General features: G+C 32.2%; 1 protein-coding gene across 2 annotated transcripts in view; it reads left to right on the top strand.

The window, feature by feature from the left end:
* Positions 1 to 17,663, top strand: part of LOC145731254 (uncharacterized) — a 42,827-nt gene extending 25,164 nt beyond the window's left edge. The window contains exons 6-10 of one of the 2 annotated variants that reach the window (XR_014178777.1): positions 1,122 to 1,246; positions 5,300 to 5,463; positions 9,151 to 9,579; positions 14,270 to 15,593; positions 15,629 to 17,663. Coding sequence is in view for 1 of the 2 variants with exons in the window: in XM_081982939.1 (XP_081839065.1) it covers positions 1,122 to 1,246; positions 5,300 to 5,463; positions 9,151 to 9,579; positions 14,270 to 14,389 (838 nt within the window). In the remaining variant the exon portion in view is untranslated. Of the gene's footprint in view, positions 1 to 1,121; positions 1,247 to 5,299; positions 5,464 to 9,150; positions 9,580 to 14,269 lie in introns of both variants that reach the window. The other variant, XM_081982939.1, reaches the window with a different exon arrangement.
* The last annotated feature ends 796 nt before the right edge of the window (positions 17,664 to 18,459 follow it).

Raw genomic sequence — 18,459 nt, 5'->3', positions numbered from 1 at the left:
AAACTTTCCCCATTTAACCGACTCTGTAGCTCGTACGGTTACAGAGATCCCAATACATGTAGAACCAATTTGGAACACACTGTATGCTATATTACGTATGTGCAGTGTGTCCGTAAAGTCGCGCATAAATTTTATTAAAAATCAGGGATTTGTTTTCTGGGAAAACGCTCGGACACGTCAATATTTATTTTTGATTGCGATTTTTTTGATGATAAGTTAATGTATACAGGGTGACCCAAAAACAAATTACGACTGTCAACTTTATTTTTTCAAAGGATTTTTTCTAAAGAATTATTTAGTCAAAACCATTTGCCTAAAAGAAAAATTTTGAAAAAAAAGTACCAATACACATTTTACGTGATAAAACGTGAACGCAGAGGGGTATATTCAAGATTATTTCCCGAAAACCCACATTTTAGTTTATTAACAAGAAAACACCTTAGTTAGAACACAAATACTAAACTAAACGTAATGAAATTAATGATAATATTGAACTCATCCCAGCAGACCACAGATTTTCGTTCAGCCATGTATATTTTTGTTTACATTTCCGATTGACAAACATACGTCGAATTATTTTAATTGTTGTAATTATTTAATGAAAACTACGTTGTACTGATTTATTTATTGTTAATATTGAAGAAAATGGCTTAAATTTGATATGTGTCTAAATCCCGTTTCGTTTAATATCAAATGTTCTTCATAAAACGTATTCGAAAAAGGTAGGTGGTGTTTAATCACTGTAAAGTTTTAGCAGCTAGGGATTTATTCAGTATAAAACGGCTCTCTTTGGTCAAACTAGAAAGGTTCATTGAATTGCATTGGCTGCTAGTACAATGAGGGAAATAATCATCAAAAAAATCGTAATCAAAAATAAATATTGACGTGTCCGAGCGTTTTCCCAGAAAACAAATGCCTGATTTTTAATAGAATTTATGCGTGACTTTACGGACACAGTGTATGAAGGAATTATGTTCAGTTTTACACCTAACATAAACAACAATTAAATTACTATTTTAAACAGTTTAACACCTCAAAACCAAAACGGTAAAAACGTTTTTTTCTTACACCAATGTATACTGATTAGTTGAAGTAATAATAATGTATGGGTGTGGTTTCAGGATGTCTGTCGGTTCGGCCGAAAGCTTAGACCGGTTGTCCAGTTTATCCAGCAGCAGCAAAAGTTCCAACAAAATGCAGAGCTTTGAAGATATCCAGGACATCGATGAAAGGTTTTCACTAAGACGTAAGTGTTTAATACACATGAAACTTATTAATTATTTAGTGATAGTTTGCATCAAACGATAGGAAAAATCTTTACAGAATTAGACCCACATAAAAGCGAATTTGCATAGAATGTATCTTACCCAACCTACTTTCTATGTTGCAGACATAATTATTTAAAATGTAGCTGGTGTTTTATGCAAATTGATTGGAACGGATTGGAAAAGTACGTGTAAAAAATGTATTCTTGTAATGTGGTTAATTGCTTATTTAAATTTTTTACTTAACAGTCAAATGGAACAAAATGTTTGTTTTAAGGTGGTTTTAATGTTCTAACTAATCAAAATTTTATAGTAAACGAAACTAAGACACATGTTGTCCGTTTTTCATTATTCAGTTAGGGCAAAAGTGCAAATTGAAACTTAATAAAATTCCGCGTTAAAAATTTTCTAATTCTTCTAAGAAATAAAGTTATTACATACCTGGTTGAAAATAACGAATATTTCTGTCTTGAGATAAACTACCTAATATCTTGACAGAAATCAAACACTATCCACCTGTTACGGTTTCCAAGATATTGAAGTTTAAAAAATAACCTAACCTAATCTACTAGAATAAGATAGAGCAAAATGGCTTGCTTGTTCTCATCTCAACTTTTTGAGATCTATTTAGTATGTTTCCATGCAATTGAAGGCGTTTTTAAAACGATGTCAAAATTTAAATTTGTTAGAGTTTCCATGCTAATTTTCAAATCGTTTTTCAATTCCGTTTTGAAACTAGATTGAGCTTTTGACAAAACACAGAAACGATTGATATGTGTCATTTGAATTCCAATGCACTTCTTTCTTCATATTCGTCAAGAGTGTCCACCCCACAAACTGGATGATGGTCTGGCACTCAATATTTCATCAAGCATGGTAAAATAGTTACACTCTAAACGGACTTTTCCACTAGTCCCATTTTTACGCTGCACTTTATAATACATGCACTTCAAAGCTTTCCATTTATTTTTAATTTGTGAAACGTTCTTAGTAGTTACACCTTTCTTTACTAATTCCTCATAAACCAATTGGTAAATTTCTCCATTTTCTTGGTATCAAAATACCGATTGATGTTTTATGTTTGGGAATATTTCCAGTAGAAGTTTTACTTCTTTGTCCAGCCAAACATTTCTGGTAGCCATGATAAGGTAAAATGTAATTATTGCTTACTTTATTAGTAACAACAATTAATGAAATTAGAAACAATTCAAATGATAAAATAAAAAATTTTTAGTTATGTTCTCTAACTTAAAGAAGTGAAAAATGACATTTACACGTTGACAATACACAATTGTGACGTATTTTCTCGATTTCAAAATCGTTTTCATTTTTAAGGTGTTTCCATGCTATTTCAATTCCGATACGATCCCAAAAATCGGCGAATCGACCTTGAAGTGAAATAAGATTGAAACCGATTTGAAAACGGGGTTACAAGGCAAAATTCAAAACTCAAAACGTTTTGAGAACTTTTTTAATTTGCATGGAGAGGTAGTAATTATTTGGTTACATTTTGATAGGGGCGAAAATTTAAAATATAATAAAACAAGTTGATTTTTTTTCTGGTAAAAGTGGAGGTGTCATAACGTTGTCTTATATCGATGGATGTCTTTTGTCGTGGTACTCCCTCTATATTGAATTTGAGGTAACGTTTTGACTTTTGGCCTCCATTATAAAATGTTATCTTTTTTGTGGGTGGCACATGTTGTGCAGCAACAAGTTGAAACTGTTGAGTAAACTGAACCATACTCAAAACGGTCATGTGATGTTATAAATCATGTTTTAATAGAGAAGAAACAAATAGTAAATTAATACAGTAAATAAATACATGTATTATACAGGGTTGGTCCATATATTTAGACACCTTGTAGCGACTTTATTTTTGCAGGTAGGGAAAAGCTGCTAATATAAAAGTTATAGAGCTTCTTCTAAATCAGCCGGAAATGTTATTCCAGAAAATAAAAGACCATAGCAAAGGTGAATAAGAAATACAATGTTGTTACATTTTTATGAAAACCTTGTATATTTTCTGATTAATTGGCAGATCCTTTTCTTCTGATTCCAAAAATAATAATATTTAGATTCGCCATTTTCGAGTTAATGAAATATAAAAATTGTAATTTTATTACTTTTTAAAATCACAATTGCAGTGAATAACACTACGTAATAAAGTACGTAACATCGACATAAAGTGCTGTCTGTGGTTCCTTGGGTCCCATATTCGGAAACTGCCATTGGGAGCTACCGAAAAATTGGCATAAGCTCAGGGAAAAAGGGAAATCTGATTTTTTGAGTTCTTGCCAAAAATGTTTCTATATTTTAGCCGGGGAAGACATTTCCCGTCTTTTGTCAAGATGAGGTTCTAGGATAGTCAGGAGACCTCAAAAGAAGCCAACCCAAGATTTTGATTGGGTTACCTAACCCATAACCTACTTAAAGTAGGACAATTTAGGCCATTTTTTAGATTATTTCCTTCCTATCAATTTTGACCAATCGCTATCAAGAATTAGTATAACAAATGTAAATTTTAAGTGGAAAAATCACTTGACAACTGTCAACTTAGCTGTCAGCAGTTTTTCCGGAAAAAAAAAATCGAAAAAATTTCACACTCCTCACAGCAACATAAAGAATAGTGTTATCCTTTCTAGCTTGAAAGTTATTGTTCTTATTAATTATTGTTCATATTGTTTTAATTAAAATATAATGTTTATTTAACTCAGGAAATAATCTTACCAAATATCCCTCGTGCATCTAATTTTTCCTGTGGAAAAATTGGAATACTCGTTTCTAAGTAGGTAGTTTGTTTTAACAAATAGCATGTGTTAAAACAAATTACTTAGAAACTCGTTTTTCCGAATTTTTCCGGAAAAATTAAATGCACTAGGGATATTACCCCCGAATTTCTTACCGATTTTTTACACAGCTTTTTTTCCAGATTTTTTAAAGACAACTTTTTTATTAGGTTTGACCAGGTAGGAAAATCCATATAAAAGAGAACAAAATGGTTAGATAGAACTGCTAAAATATCAAAAATCGTAAATTTAAACCAAAACAATTCTAAACTAAAAAAATAGCTTTTGGCAGTATTTTTAACGTCGGACATTAATATACCTGTTTGAGTATTGTCCGTAAATGTAATATTAGTGATTATTTGTGGGAAATTTATTTTTTGTTTATTTCTTATTTCTTCTTGATATGACCTAATAGTTATTAAAAATAGGCAACATCGAATTATGTTCGTAAAAGTGCATTTTTTTAGCAAAGCGAAATTTACGATAGTTTTTGATATTCTACCCAAGTTCATTGGTGTCGGGACATTTTTTTTGCCTGGAAGTCCGGCCAAAATAATAAAATTAAATTACGAAAAAGCGCTTAAAATTGATCTAATTTGAGTAGGTTATGGGTTGGGTAACCCAATCCAAATGTTGGATTGGCTTCTATTGAGGTCTCCTGACTATCCTAAAACCTCCTCACTTTCACAAAACACGGGACAAATTTCTTCTCTCGGTTAAAATACCGGATCTGGTCTGGAATATTGCAAATATCTCGAAAATTGCTGATCTAATTTTTCTCAAAGTTTGCGTATTGTTATAGTAAATAACAGCGCATGACGTGAAGGTGCGAAATAATATTTCCAAGTATACAGGGTCAGTCACAAAGTATACCAACTTTCTTAATTCAAACCTAACACCCCATATATTACTTCAGATTTTAAGCGTACTCATAAAGACTAATTCAACGATATACGATTTTATAGCTTTATTTGAGGAAGTGATATAAAAAATGTTAAATTTTAATCAATTTTTCCTTTGTCCTAGTGTTAATTAAATTATCGTACTACATAAAATGGTGTTTTAGACTGAGAAAAAAAAAGTAAAAGTAGTGAAACATAGTACCTACTACTGAAAATCGTTGAATTGGTCTATGAGTATACGGAAATTTATACAAAAATAGGATGGCGCAGGTTTTGAATGTACCCTACGAAATTTAATTTTTTTTGAGATATAACCTATTACTAAAACTGTTCTCTTATACAGGACTTAGTAGAGTAATGTCAACACCACTAGTGGTAAAGAGACGATCATTAATGTATGCCGACGGAGGTTTTGTTTCGCCTATTGTTGCCAATGCCAAATACCCTTCATCTGATTCGGATTTGTCGGACGAATACAAGAGTGTAACGTCCCAGCCAACCTCTAACGTAAGTATATTGTTAATTTTGTTTTTCTGTGTGTTTTTATAACATCCTACTACCAGCTATTGTCAGGTTGACGGATCAATTAATGTCAGACTATTTTGACGTTATCAGTTTTGTAAATAAAGAGTGCCAGTTACATTTTTAAGAGGGTTTCGGACCTTTTAGGCATTATGGAATGTACTGTCCAAAGAATCAGCTTAAACAGTGTTTGTATTTTACACCAATCAAAATTTTATTTTTAAGCTAATGCTGTAGAAGTACAGCACCAGCTTGATATATAATTTATTGTAGCCCGTGCCTTAAGTTATAACCTAAAACTAGAATCATTTTGACAATCAATCAACATCACATTTGATTACCGGCATACGTTTTTTTGCTGGTGATTCTGACGCAACAGTCAGAGTCGCTGAACAGAGAGTATAGTCAAAATTTTACCAAAAATTTATTTTTATTTATTTTTTTTTTTTTTTATACTCTCCAGTCCAGCCGAAGTGGCAGTGACGCAATAAATGGTGACGTCAGATTGAAATTCACTCATTTCTTAGATTAGTTCCAAAGGTTTTCATTGATATTTCGCGGTTGCCAGCTAGAATGGTCCAGATTCACGGTGATTTAAAAAGTTTTGTTTTTGTCAAGCCAGATATATTGTTAAGTTCGGGTATAGAGCATTTTTAAAAAAACTATTTTTGTTTTTTGCTATCGATAGATGAAGTAATTTTCCCCAGTATTATTCCGCGCCAGTGCAAGAATAGCTATTTATGTAACCAGTTACGAAAAGATCGATTTTGTGTAACGAACGAATGTTTGATATTATTAAAAAAAAGTTTTTTAGAAAAAACTTTGACACCCTGTATCTTTGCATTTGCGGACCCATGTTTGTATGAAACTTTAGCAATTAAATATGCCAAGGAATCACCCATTTTCTTTCGTACATGATATTTAGGAAGACCCTGTATAAACAAGAGTGGAAAAATTAAATCAGTGGCGATATTACTTTACTTGAATTGTGCAGGCTGGTGTTGGTAGTGATTCTGGACTGTGTGTGTTATTTTCTTGATGGTAAATCTGCAAAGTAAGGTAAACAGCAATCAACCCTCGGTTATGTCACATGAAACATCTATCAGTCGCAAAATCAGCCGTTGTTTGCCCTCATTGTACTGTTTAGACATTTTCGGTTACCAAAAATATCAAAATATGCAAAACTCAAATACAACCAGCACAAAATAATAACCTAATCGATACATTTAAGTTGCAACGGGAAAAGTTTGAAGAAACTGTCAACTAACACCAAACAACCAAAATTATGAATTTTTAAATGGCGTTGCGGACAGCGTCAACGCCGAATTTTAATGATTATCAATCAGATCAGATATCTCAATCAATCATCGATCAATATCTATCAGATTGTTTTCTGATTTGTTTCGATCAGTTTACAACTAATAGACAAGGAACGACAATTATTACGTCACTGCCGCTAGCCCTGAGTCAGATTAGGATTTTAATGATGAAAACATTTTTGTAACAGTCTAGCAAATTAAGGCTAAAGGTTCTCACCCACTTGTCCGTCACGGCACGTTACGAACCGTACCGTAAAAAAGTAGAACAGGATCAAAACCATGCAAATAAATGGATCTCCGCTCACTAGTACGGAAAAACGGAGCCATATTAATATATGGCACCGTCCGTTGACGGACAGCAACGGCCCGTGCCGTAACGGGCTAATGGGCGACAAGTTTTATTCACTTGGTGCAGAGGGTATGGTGAATAAGTATCAAGAGTTCTCAGAGATTCTGTTCTTTATTTCAGTCTGGCTATTTCAATATGTAGGAATAATCGTGGACCGCTATGAATGAACAGTAATATTAAGTGTTACTTTAATTATATTCTACAGGGTGGTCCAGTTTTAAATGTCAATAATTCACCATTCGAAAGCCCATCAAAAAATAAGTTAACATACATTGTCATTTTCCTGAAAAATGCTTCCCAAGGAAAATACAGTCCATACATGTTCAGTTTAAAGAATCGGTTTCTTGTCATAACTGTCAGACCGCTGGAGCAATTTTAATCAAATTTAGAACAAATTCATAAGAAATTAATTCTGATGTTAATGACGTTTGTCGAAACTGTCCAGTGGTGGTGGAAAGATGGTTTTCATTTTTACTACGTCAATGGATATTTTTCAAAAATTTTATATTTTTTTACTTTACTTGTTCAATTTGACAAAGTAAGTATCTCTTATAAAATTCTGATTTGAAACTTTGAGTTATTACGTTCAAAGACCCAAAACCAACCCAACCCAACTTAAAAATTGTCTTGAAAACGGTGAAAATTGACTTAAGAAACTTAAAAAATGTCTTTGTAGCCAGTTTTCATAGTTTCAGACAAATTGAAAGACTTTAGTTTTGAAAATTGACTTAGAAACCAGGGAATTTACTTTGAAACGGTGAAAATTCTTGAGAGGCTTAAAAATTGTCTTTGTAACCAGTTTTCAGACAAATTGAAAGAATTTAGCCTTCACAATTGACTTGAAAACTGTGAAAATTGACTTGAGAGACTTAAAAACTGTCTTTGTAGTCAGTCGTTATAGTTTTCAGATAAGTTGAAAAACTTTAGTAGGGAAAATTGACTTGTAGCATGAAAAACTACTTTATCTAGAATTTTTTACTACAAATTCATACATTTCAACCTTGAAAATTAACTTGGACACCAAAAAGTGACTCTGACCGAGCTCTGAACCAATGAAAAGTGACATCAGAAGCTTAAATTTTGCATTTGAAGTAAGTTTTCATAATTTGAAAATACATTTCATTATTTTAGTATTGAAAATAGTCTTAAATACAGGATATTGACATTAGATTCATGAAAATTGACTTGAAGACTAACTTTTCAGGTTTTTTTACTTTGCTTTTCATTTTCTTAGAACTTTGGGCTATTTCTAGGGCTTCAAAAACTTTTTTCAGCTTGGAAAATCGAGTTTTAGGGTTATCTTCATCAAGTTTTTGACATAGCAGAATTAAAAAACTATGTTTACATGGTCCATAGCCTTAAATATGCCATTTCAAGCTTTGTCAGTATTAAATTGACTTCTAGACGCTTCACTGTGCTTTAAGACTGAAAAATCGAATTTTAAACTGTTTTTTATACTAAAAGTAAAGATTCAGACTCTTCATTAATGAAAGTAAACAATTTTGACATTAAATGCTACGATATCAAGTCTTAAACACTAATTTTTAGAATTAAATTAGTCCGAAAATGTCCCAAAGTGTAATTGATTAAGAAAAAAGTTTGAATTGAATGATCAGTTTTACACTACCTATAGTCTAAAAAATTGAACGCCAGTAAACATTAGTCAAAAAATCCTGTTTTTTTGACTATTTTCAGTGTACTTGTCCCCAATTTGATCAAAATTGATCCAACGGTCTGATAATTGTAGCAAAAAAAATTATTTACGATTTTAAAACTGAATTTTGGAAGTCTGTGTCTTCCTTAAGAAGCGTTCTTCAGGAAAATGCCATAATGCATGTCAACTTATTTTTTGATGGGCTATCGATTGGTGAATTATTGACATTTAAAACTGGACCACCCTGTATATTAAGTTGTTAGGTTAGAATAATTATAAGTAGGGAATTGTAGTTTTTTTAACAAAACTGATGTATTTGGGAGTTTAGGATGACATAACGAATTTTTTAGGTTTCTCTGGAATCTTGGACTTCTCCCAAAAACACAACAACGGTGAACAATGACCTGACAAAAACCAAACCCACTCAACGCGCTGTTTACACCATGCCCAGCGTTAAACCACCTTTGCATATGCCGAACAGTACTCCAGCCGCTACCTTTAATAACACAAAAACGCTGAAAAATACCGCAAATACGGCGACCGGTCTAGCTGGGTCGAACCAAAATTTGCATAAGTTTGCTGGAAAAATGGAGTCGCCTCCATCCACGTACAGCAATTTGAAAACGATGAGCACCAAACTGAAAGGATCGTATACCAGCTTGAGGCCGATTAGCGCTAATTTACCGGTGGCGCCCCCACTTTTAAATGGTACGCACACTGTCACTAGGCCGGGAAAGAATGCAGATTCCAATACTGTCAAGACTGTGGTCAAGTCCGCGGTAAGTTTTTTTTTTCCTTACTGTTGTTACTTGCTAAAGTATGGTTGAAATTTTACCTTTTGAGAATTACATCTTTGATACTCGCATATCAAACATATGAACATCATACTGTGTAATTTAAAACGTTGTCATTTACTGTCGCTTTGATTTAAATAAATATAAAAGTTATAAAAACGCCGCGTTACAATGAGCAAGCTAATCCTAAATGTGCTGTTTTTTTACGAGCACGGAAAGAAACGTTTTAAGATGATATACCGATTGAATACTCCAATGTGTATGCTAGAGCATCGACGGGCTTTAAAAATGAGTACTGCTATCCTATGCCGCATAAAAACGGCTGGAACTTAAGCTGACGACTTCTATTAAACCAACATTTCTAAGAAAATGTCGGTCATAAAAACCAAAATAACTACATTTATTAAGAACACAATGAGAGATCAAAATAATGTATTCTCTTAATCAGAATTATTATGTAGGATTGGAAATGTTGCAAAAAGAATTATTGTACAAAGTTGGAGAACATTTAAAAACTTTCAGGGCCATTTCTGCCTTGCAACTATGATGTAAACTATTGGTTTTAAATGGAAATAGACCAGTAACTATAAATAGCCACAGAAAACTGTTTCCGACTGGAAAATTAGTCAGTAATCCTATCAAATTAAAAATTTTGTTAATTACCAAGCTGTGATTTATGTTGACATCCTTCTGGCGGAACCAGTTTACCTGTGCGTCATCATATTCAGATTAGTATGGAGTACGATTTTATACGCACTGTTGAAAAACTATTGATAAGTCAGAAACTAAGGTTGAAGTTAGGTATAGGAAGAGTATACATAGAATTGTTCTAAATTTAATATTCTTTTATTACAAACATGTGGTTGCATTTAAAAAACGAACTTCTGGCAGTTTTTCTATCTATCCGACTGAAAGGTAAATATTGACCACCCTGTAGGTTTTTTCATTTTTAGTCTTTGAACTTTTCAACCATGTGGTATTGTCTAACTGAGAACAAAAGGTCACATAAGCAAACCTTTCAAAACTCGGAAATTTAATTAATGTTTAGATTACCGTTTTGCTGACAAATTTACCATTTTTATGAAATATCTAAAAACGGTGCAAGATAGGTATAGGGAAGTATTAACATTAATTACTAGCTTTCTTGCGCGGAATTCAAAAATGAGAGTAGAAACAGGGTGTTCCATTTGAAAATCAAAAGTTGTTGTTCTTTCCGGATGATCTGGCAACACCGCAAAGTTCAAAATATTTTAGAAAGAAAATTTGGACCCAACCTAGGCTACACTCCAAATTTCAACGAAACATATTGAGTCGTTCTCTAGATACTTCTAATATACCATCAACGTGAATCACCCTGTACTATATGTACAACTGGATAACGATAAAGACAGGATAATTCACAAATATGAAGTATATAAAATAAAATATATAAAATTGAAATCCAATACAAATCAAATCTTGCTCAAAAATTTGCTATATAATTTTTTGATTGGACACCCTGTACATACATTATCAGTGTGGTATGGCAAATTAATGGACTTGCGGTCTACGATCTCGTCGAAGCAGTACTTCCCTTTCACGACTATTAAAAAAGTCATAACACACTAGGAATGTAATAGTATATTATCTACAATCAGTACAAAAATTAGTCATTTTTAACTTTAACTTTGATTTATGTAATGAGCGATTTTACCGCACTAGTGCGGTAATAAGTGTATTACTGTCCTATTGTCGTATTTTACCACACTAAAAAGCAATTTACTAAAATTAACTGAAGCGGGGGAGTAACGATAAAAGACCATTTTTCTCCGAAAAAAGTTGATCGGAACAGTTGTTTGCTCTTTGTTTCTATAGACAAATCTACCGCAGTGTTAACGCAGACATTGGCATCTCGCTTTAACTACTTGAAGTAAAGGGAATGCTATCGCACAAGTGAATACGACGATGTTCCTAGTGTGATGTGAAACAAAGATTTAAGATTTTAGCTTTGGACTTCGAACAACAATCTTTTAACCCAAATTAGGACTTGGTTTTTTTCACTAAATTGCATGATTTTTTTCTATTAAATAGCTGGAAGTTCAGTAAAAGTTGTCACCAAAAAAGTTTTGCAGGTAGGAGAACTTGAAAAATATGCTAATTATAGTATTTTTTTAAGATGTTTCTAACGTTTTTAATTGACGTACTATTAAAATTATACTTATTGACTTTCGCACATTCTAGAAAGTCTCTCCCATAAGACGTTTAGCTTTACCAATGCCATTAAAAGCAAATAACGCTTCCAGTATTATGATGGACTATCTATCCGTTATCGCCTGAGTTCGACGATCTTGTTTAGACTTGCTAGAGTAAAACAACAAAGTAACCTAGTTGTCCCGTTTTTCATGTCTAATCGTGTTGCGGCTTAGGAGAGGTGAAGCAGCAATTCCAAATGAACATGTTTAGTTTTTTACGGTCCTTAAAACCCAAAAAATAACCGAAACACAAAATTTTGGATATATTTAAAAACAAGTCGCATATCTCGGAAGAGTTACAGTTTCAGAAATTTCGCAAGAGACGATAAATGTTTAGAATGATTTTCAGCATCCAGAACCGGGTACACGCGGTTGCAACTGGCATACGATTAGTTTCAAAATCAACTGATTTTTGTTTTGTTTTTTAAATACTTTGCATATGTTCAATCGTGTTGCGGTTAGCACGAGATGAAAGAACAGTTCAAGACGAACATTTTGACCTTTTTATAACCAGGTTCATAAATCTCAAAAAATAACCGAGATACAAAATTCTTAAAATTTTGGGTTCAGATCATAAGTTACAGAAACACAACACAACATTTTCAGCTTTTTACAGTCCTTGAAATCCCAAAAATGGCGAAGATACGGAATTTAAAACACATTTTGTGCAATTTCCAAAAAAAAAGTACAAAAAGTCGAATATCTCGGAAACGGTTAGGTTAGGTTAGGAAACGGAAATTTTACAAGTGACCATAAATATTCAGAATGCAGCTTCTAAATTCGAAGAATTAAAGAAACTGTGTAAATTTTTGTAGTCAATAGACTCAACTACTTTAGCCTTCTACATAAATAATACTTTTTTAACAAAAACGTCGATCCAAATTCATAATTATTACAATAAGAACATTTTTCCTAGTCAATGGATATTTATCATTCTTTCATAATGAATTTGGAGGCTATGGTGCTTATCAACCTTGTATTGATATAATAATACTTTCATATAAACTTCGCTCCATCTCAACTGGGACAGTTTTTTGGGTAATTTTTAAAACTCTGCTATTTCGAAACCAATCAACCGATTTTGATGCGATTTGGTCTGTCATTGACATTCATTTATTTAGTTTTGACAGATGAGAAAAACTTTGAGTTCAATAAACTATACGAGGTGTGGAACAAGCGATCTTATTAAATTTGAAGCTCACCCTAAATAAGATAATGTTGCATATCACGGCATATGAGTGACAGATATAATCCTGCTGATTTGGCTTACGTCAGGATTGTTGTATCCATTTTCGGAAAAAATCTAAATTTCTTTGGACACATGACGTTAATTTAGAAACGTTAATTTTGACCTGAACATGTTGCTATAAGAAAAATAGTATTTTTCCTAATCAGTGCGAAAAGTTATGTTTTGCCGCACGTAAAAGCAGCTAAGACAAACGACGCAAAGCTTAGTTCGGATAAGCTTTAAGGAACAAAATTTTTTCCACAAATGAAATAACTATACATTTTGTTTTTAATTTTAAACTTTTATTGGCAATTTTTCAGTAATAATTTTTTTTCGCGTAGTGTCTGGGAAAATGGTACTTTGCATATGTAAAAGTGTGCGCAAAGTAGCTTCTTTGCGGTCATTCGTAGTAAAAATATACAGGGTTATTCACGATATTCGACACTGAAGATTGTGACTAAACTATTTAGTTTTATTAAATTTCGTCCTATTACTAGTCAATTATTCAACGCTTAGCAACGATTTAAACAATTTTTTATTCACTAGAGGCTTAAAAAAAAATTTAAATCACTCTAAATGACATTTGCACATGTTTAAATCGTTGCCAAGCGTTGAATAATTGACTAAAAACAGGACGAAATTTAATAAAATATTGTATAAAACACGTGATTCAAACCTGTTTATTCACTCTAAGAACTTAAGGTAATCACTCACTTGTCCGTCACGGCACGTTACGGACCGTACCGTCAAAAAGACGGATAGAATCAAAACCATAAAAATAAACGGATTTCCGCTCATTAGTACGGAAAAACGGAGCCATATCAGTATATGTAAAACCCTCGCAAATATGGAGACTAATACATTTTGGACTGAATTTATTGATCTCTATCATGAGCAGGTTTGTTTGTGGGATGTGAAATCCAATCAATATGCCAATAAACATAAACTTTTTCCCTTCTTTTCTTTTTCCTAACTTTTCTTTCCTCATGAACAAAAGCGACCACTATGCTGCTGTATTTGTTGTTCACAACGAACGCGGCATGATGCTCTGTGTGCTACAGAAATTTATAACGTACTGCAAATCTTTAAGACCGATTGATGCTCAGATCGTTTGTGTTTGTGGCCAAAATCATTTGTCGCATCAATTGTATGTTCAATTTATCGTACAACTAATTGTATAATGTATGGGCCGTTTTAAAGTTATGTTTTTTTATAGACTGCCACACACATCCGACCGTCTTCAAAACCAGACCAACCGAGAGCTAGTGGACTACCCAGACCCACCGGGATACCTAGACCAACGTCAAGGATACCAGGTCCCCGTAGTGGACGGTAACGCAATTTGTTTTTTTTTCCCCATTGCATTGTGCTCAACTATTCCCGTTCAGTCGTTGTCTCTTATGTTGAACAGTGTAATCTGTATAAAGAAAAACGAGGTTTACTGCTCCCAAGAGTATTTAAGACTGTAATTTTATTCAGTTAAACCCTTTAACCAAATTGCCGAGCTAAACCAGGTATTTCACTCTGCTTTTAAGAGGTCTGAAGTTGATTAAAAAAAATATTTATTGTGTTTACAGATTTAAAACAAAAATTTCAATCAGTCATATTGTCGTAAAAAACACATCTGAATTATTGTTGTACGTTTAGCATTGCCACGTCTACATGAAATCAGTGACCACAACAGATTTTTGTTTTTTGCTACTGAGTCTGTAAGAACAAAAATAATTTGTTGTCTAGACTAATTGGTAAAATCTAAAAATAACATTATAGTTACTAGGATTGACGAACCTACGGCGGTGTTGTTGATTTAGTGTAGATGTGGCAACACAAATAAATAAAAATGTTTTGTAGATGTGTTTTTATATCCGTTTGGTTAAATCTAGATTTTGTTTCAAACCTGTAATCCTTCTTAGTTTTCTATATACTGCCGACCTCGCCTGTCTTAATTATTGATCACTCTCAATCAAAAAAGTTATACAATTTACTATCAAATTACTGGAAAATGTTATTAATAAAATAAAAATATATGACAAAGGTTGAAAAAAAAACATATTATAGTTATTTACATTACTAGTGTGGTATGAGCATTTTTATAGTCACTTTTTTACACAATATCACAGGGTAATTCAAATTCGACTCTCACCATTGGGATCTCAGAAACCATAAGAGATACGAGAAAGTTTAAATTGGGGCAAAGTTGCGCAATTTAAAGCTCAACCAAATGTCGTTTTAAAAATTTTGATTTTCCGAGTGCTTCCGAAGATATCCGAAAAAAACTGAAAATTTGATTTTTTGTTTTTATTTATTTCTAACCTTATTTGAAGAGATATCCCAAAACTAAAAACATCTTTTTATTGCCATTTTTCCGCAGCTATTCGATGATGGATTAAAATTTGCCACACAACGTTTCGTTTTTTGGCAGTCATCATTAACTTTCTTTTTTCGTATGGGCGCCATATTGGATTTTTAGCCCACCAAATAGTATGTTTTATTCTGATTTTAGTGATGTATAATAACATGCATGTCGTCATACATAACATGTATGACGACATGCATGTCTACTTATTTTTTGAAGGACCAACCACTGTGTTCCGTTCAATGTTTATAAGATAAACTATCCAATTTTTGCCCGCCCAGATATCAGTTTTTTTTTTTTTTTTGATTTAAAACGTAATAACTCAATTATCTTGTAGACGAAGTTTCAAATCAAAATTTTATAAGAAATCATTTATTTTCCGAATTGAACATTTGTCATTTTGAAAAATGTCCAGTGACGTAGAAAATAAGGCGGTAAAATTAAAACCATTTTTGTGTACAGCAGCTGCAACTAGACAATTTTGACAAGCGTCATTAACATCACATAATGAGTATTAATGTCATAAGTGCTTGTTCCAAATTTGTGTGTGTGCCAAACTCTGTCTTCTGAGTAATGAAACTATTACAAGATGTTCTCAAACGGTTTTCGTAGGTCAGAAACACCAAAATGGCTATAGTAGATTCTGATTTTTTAAAAAGTCACCAGTAGTTTGAAAACTGTTTTCAGTTGCTTAGATAAGAGGTAACGCGATACCCAATATCGTCTGTAAATACCCGGGTTTGTCGATAAGATGTTGCAGTATTACGTTCAAAAACTCAAAAAGCAAACAGAAAATGGTCTGAATCAAAACAGAATTGCGTGTACTAATGACTGCCATTATAACCAAACCCTATGCAACATATAGTATTCTAATTTGATTAATAATGTAATATTTATAGCTATAAAAAGGCTGTTCTTAACGATTTTTCAATAATATCTCGTGTTACAAAAGAGATAGAGTACTGCAGTTTTCACACAACGATAGATAATCTGAATTTGATTTTTTCGAGATATTTAAGATGAAAGTGCAATTTTTATAAAAACGCCCTCTATCAAAAAGACATGGAACATTGTTTTGGGACACCCTACAGGACAGAAAATGCTCTTTAAAATGCCGCAAAAACGAAGTTTCTACGATTAGCCGTTTTCGAGATATTTCATTTCTTTCAAAGGAAACTTAGGACTACTCCCACCACTTTATTTGAAGAGATAGAAAAAAGAGTCAAATAAGATTTTGTCTTTGCTTTCTCGTTCATAGTAGTTCATCTAGTCATTCCTAGTTTGCGTTTAATTTAATGAAAACTTTTTCTCCCCATGCCTTTCTTATAATATTCCTATACCGTATACATCTAGGGACTTATTGCATAGCACAGCTTTTGTTTCTAATAAGGAAATTGAAAAACTTAAGAACATCGAATTTTATACTATATTTTGAAATGCCAATAATGCGAAAACGGTTCGGTTTCTTTCAGGTTGAATTTTGGATTAAACACTCGATTAAACATTTTTAAAAAAACATTTTGCATTTATCGTTTTTGCGAAAAATTTTGTCGTACAGGTTTAATATTCTTTTGGCTATTTACTTTAAGCTTGAATTCGTAATATTTTAGCTTAAGTTTTATTCTGTTTTCCTTAGTTTCTTCATAATTTTTACTTTACATATTATTTATGCTTTTTTTCTTGGACTTCTAAAAACATCAACTTTCAAATATTTATTTTAATTTTGTCATAATTTTTTATTTTATTCTTATAACGTTTTCCGGTGATTTACGAGTAGTATACTTTTTACACGTTTTTTCTGACCCGTAATAATAACGTTAAATATACGGGGTGTTTACACTATTTTTTGCTACCATTTCCCTAATTTAACAATTATTGCTTATTACTAATCCAAGACATATCATTTATGGCTGCAATATCGGGTTGGGTACTGATCAATACTACTATTTACGAGTTTTTTTATTAATTAATTATTTGTAATCGTAGAATAAAACTGAAAGAGAATAGATCTGTAACCATAATAGTGCCTTAATTTGCTCACAAAACTATAACGTAATTGTATCTATGTAGAGAGTGTGTAACTATATTGTGAACATTTTTGTTATTGATTGATAATTATTGGTTAGTCGACGAGTGCAAGAACCTTCGCCGAGTTATTTTTCTATATTAAATTATTACAATTTAGTGTGAGATCGTATGGAGGTTATTTTTTTAACCAAAAAGTGAATAAAAATGTGTTTATTATCAGTTTTAATTGTTTTGTTTTATTTAGCTTAAACTGATTTTAAATACAGCTTACTGAGCAATAGATGACGGAAGAGCGAGCCGAGATTACCACCATCCCGGACTAGAGATGGTAAATTCTTAGGCATCTATTTTTAGAGAAATGCCACGAGAATTTAAAGAATTTTGTGAGAATTTCAAGAAAATTATGAAGAAAATGCTAATAAGTTTACAGCAAACCTTTGAAACAAATTTATTTCTCCAATAGGTGTTTGTGAAACAAATTGAAGAAATGAGCGATGAAATAGGATATACAGGGTGATTCCTGAAGTCCAGATAAAATATTATATTTTTTTAATACAACCCCCTATTTTTTAAACATTTTTAGATTCTCAATGAAATTCTCATTAAAATGAAAATGATTATAAATGTTTTATTTTTATACGTCACGTACAACAACAATTTAAAATGTTTATTCTTACTTAATTGATGTGTCAAAGACAATGATAATGATTTTTAACTTAAGATAACAAAAAACGAAAAAAAAAAAACAAGATAAATTTAAATAACATAATAAATCGCAGACTGTCAAAATTAGGTGTATGACATGCTTCATAAAAGTTGAAGTATCTCGTTAAAACTATCAGAAAAATATTTTAAAAAAATGACAGTCTTGTAGCATCGAACGCAAGTTTATCTTTTTTGTCGTCCCTGTAGGACGTTTGTAGACCAAAATTCTACCTTTAGAAACAATGACGATACAGTCAATTTTCCATCACAGTAAAAACGGTTATTTTTATTAAAAAAATTTAATATTAAAAAAAATA

Source organism: Ips typographus, linkage group LG6 (assembly GCF_016097725.1).
Source record: "Ips typographus isolate SLU linkage group LG6, UJ_Ityp_2.0, whole genome shotgun sequence".
NCBI classification, from domain to species: Eukaryota; Metazoa; Arthropoda; class Insecta; order Coleoptera; family Curculionidae; genus Ips; species Ips typographus.
This window is presented reverse-complemented; position numbering and strand designations above follow the sequence as displayed.